This window comes from Prunus mume, linkage group LG5 (genome assembly GCF_029339155.1).
Source record: "Prunus mume cultivar Tortuosa linkage group LG5, ASM2933915v1, whole genome shotgun sequence".
NCBI classification, from domain to species: Eukaryota; Viridiplantae; Streptophyta; class Magnoliopsida; order Rosales; family Rosaceae; genus Prunus; species Prunus mume.
The window spans coordinates 7,703,822-7,706,692 of record NC_142702.1 but is presented as its reverse complement, the minus strand read 5'-3'; the positions used below and the strand labels follow the sequence as shown (position 1 = coordinate 7,706,692).

At 40.5% G+C, this 2,871-nt stretch overlaps 1 protein-coding gene across 1 annotated transcript; it reads right to left on the bottom strand.

Moving 5' to 3' along the window:
• Positions 1 to 1,912: 1,912 nt before the first annotated feature.
• On the bottom strand, positions 1,913 to 2,470 carry LOC148916787 (uncharacterized). Its single transcript, XM_089052286.1, has one exon. It carries the CDS (start codon positions 2,468 to 2,470, stop codon positions 1,913 to 1,915), a length of 558 nt encoding a protein of 185 aa, XP_088908412.1.
• Positions 2,471 to 2,871: the final 401 nt, after the last annotated feature.

Below are 2,871 nucleotides of genomic sequence, written 5' to 3'. Positions count from 1 at the left end.
GGAGTCAAAATATTCGAGATGGGTGTGAAGATATATGGGTTGAATGATGCTTTTAATTGGCAGTGTATGACATTAATTTTGTAATATATTGTAATGTGATTTCTTCACTTTCCTTATACTGAGTTTTGGCCACAAAACAATCAGAACAAAAATTACTGGTTCCAGATTACAAAACACGACGGTTTTGATAAAAATGTGAAAAACAAACGTCTGTTCTAATAAATAACGACGTTTTGGAGCATTCAACGACCGCAATATATTTACCGACGTCTTAAAGCAAAGTAACAATGAAGAACCACGGCGCTATTGTGAAACGATAATCGAGGATAACACGTCGGACAAGCATAAAGAACCGCCATGTAATTCAAAATAACACGACTCAATCCCATAATACCGGCGTCTAAAAGATGAAATTTTAACTGAGCGTTACAAAAGACGACGTCGTCATGAATTTACCACGTCGTAAGTTCTTTAATAAACGAAGTGGAAAAGGATGAATTCACGACGGTATTTGAAGTCCATTAAATTCGTCGACGTTAAGATGAATTAGACGACGTTAATTTTTTTAATGAAGACGTATAAATTATTAAACACGACGGTCTTTTTCATGGTACCGACGTTGTATATAGATGACAACGTCGTCCTTATAAATTACTGTGTCGTAATTAATGGCCCCATCATTTTTTCCACGTCGTTTATTTTCAAAATATGAGCGTATAAATTCTGTCGGCTCTCATTTATTTGGAACCGGCGTTGTTTATTCATTTCAGCGTCGTCTAAGTAAATACATACGTCGTAATTAATGACCCTGACATCTATTTCCACGTCATAATTCATAAAAAATTGAAGTGGAAAATTTATTTCTGACGATTGTGGAAATGTTGTGGCGTAGTAGGTGTCAATAGCGTCGTCTATTATGATTGTAAAGACGTCGTATTTATATTTGTCATCTGTTTCCTTTTTAACGACGTTTTTGTTGGAGTTGGTCGTCTATTCTCATCCTCGATTGTTTTTATGTCTTTTTGCAGCACAAAGGCGTCGGTTTTATTTTTGATGGCGTTTTTGTTTTAACAGACGGTTATTCACCGTCGTGGTTTGGTTATGGAAAAGATGTCGGTGGATTCCACGACGATTTGAAAGCAGAATACGACGGTGAATTCCGTCGTGGTTTTCCTTTTTTGTAGTAGTGTAACTTGCATTGCCATCCATTAAAGACAGCATCTGGTTATGAGTAGCTCCATCTACTAGCTTCATCCTTGGGAGATGCTTCATTCAAATTCCTGTAATCCACACAGATTCTAACTGCCTGTCTTTCTTTTGAACTGGGCACAATATTGGCTAGCGAATCAGCATAAATGGCTAGCCTGATGAATCCTGCTTTGAGCAATCTTTCTATTTCTTCCTTGACCTTCAGTTATGTGTCCATAGACATTCTTCTTCTGTCTTGTTTGACTGGAATGTAGCCCTCTTTGATTGGCAGCTTGTGCTTCACCAGTTTTTGTCCATCCAGGGCATCTCATGATAATGCCAGGCAAAACAATCTCTAAAATCATGCAAAAGTGCAATGATTTCACTCTTACGTGGTTCTTTCAACAGTGCACTAATGAAAGTGGGCCTTGGATCTTCTTCTATTCCTAAGTTATTTCCTGTAAAGGATCTTCCACTTCGGCAAAGAATCATCCAGTCTGCTGGCGCAAAGTCTAGTACTTCCTCCTATAAAGTCTCTTCCTGCTCTTCAGTGCTCTCATGGGTGAATTCTACCATATTGATGGTTGAATCCTGTATGAAGAGCTTCTTTTCTTCCCAATATATCAACAATCTTTTTGTGATGGATCGGATTGTTGCAGCTCGATCCTTTTCCTGTTGATTGGGACTAAACATCAGAGTTCGGAGGTTTAGAACAAAGTCTATTCTAGTCCTCAAGAGAACTGGCTAGACCATCTTGAATGAGTCTCTGGGCCGTGACACCATGGGGACGGCCGTTCTGGTTGACTCCAAGGAAGGTGAAAGGGCCAAGGTAATCATGATAATACCTTACCTCAAAACACACGGCAGAGGGCAGAAATGGCCGTGGGTCGGCCTCTACTATCTCCATGTAACCTTCTTCATTCCAAAAGGCTAATTGTTGATGGAGGGTGGAAGGAACACACAAGCTTTGGTGAATCCAGTCCCTGCCAAGCAGTGCATTGTAAGTGCTAGAAGTGGTGTCTACCACAAAGAATGCAATCTTCATCTCTTTGCTTCCAACTATGACATCCACATCCAGGATTCCATGAGTCTTAGTGATGCCCCCAGCGAAATTGGTGACAGTTAAACATGTTGGAATTAAATCATTCTCTGTTCTACCCATCTTGCTTAGTAATCTATGGGGTAGAAGATCAATGGCTGCACCTCCATCTACCATCACCTTGGGAATAGGAATACCTCCAAAGTTTGCTGTTATGAACAAAGGTCTGAGGTGATTGGCCATTTCCTTGGTTGGTTTGGAGAAGCAAAGCATTCATTGGTTTCAGGCGATTCTGCCTTGTCTTAGCGATAGGTGTTTGCTTTGTTCTAGTGTCTCATCTATACGCCAACTTGCACTCAAAGCTTTCTGGGAGAAAACATCTCCTTCAGTGTTTTCTTGTCCTTCTCTGCTTTGAACTTCTCTGGCGGGATGAACACCATGTTAATTCCTAGATTTCCCTGCAACAAGCCTTCCAATTCTGCACCAAAAGCCTCAGTTTCTTCATCTAGTTCTCCATCATATTCCATCTGCTCTTCCCCATACTCTTCTGTCCAGTCTTCCTGTTCTCCCTTCGAGGAGTCCATTCCGATCATCTGCAGATGGTTCATAGTCCAGTTGCTTCTCTTTGTATTCTTCATTCCAAT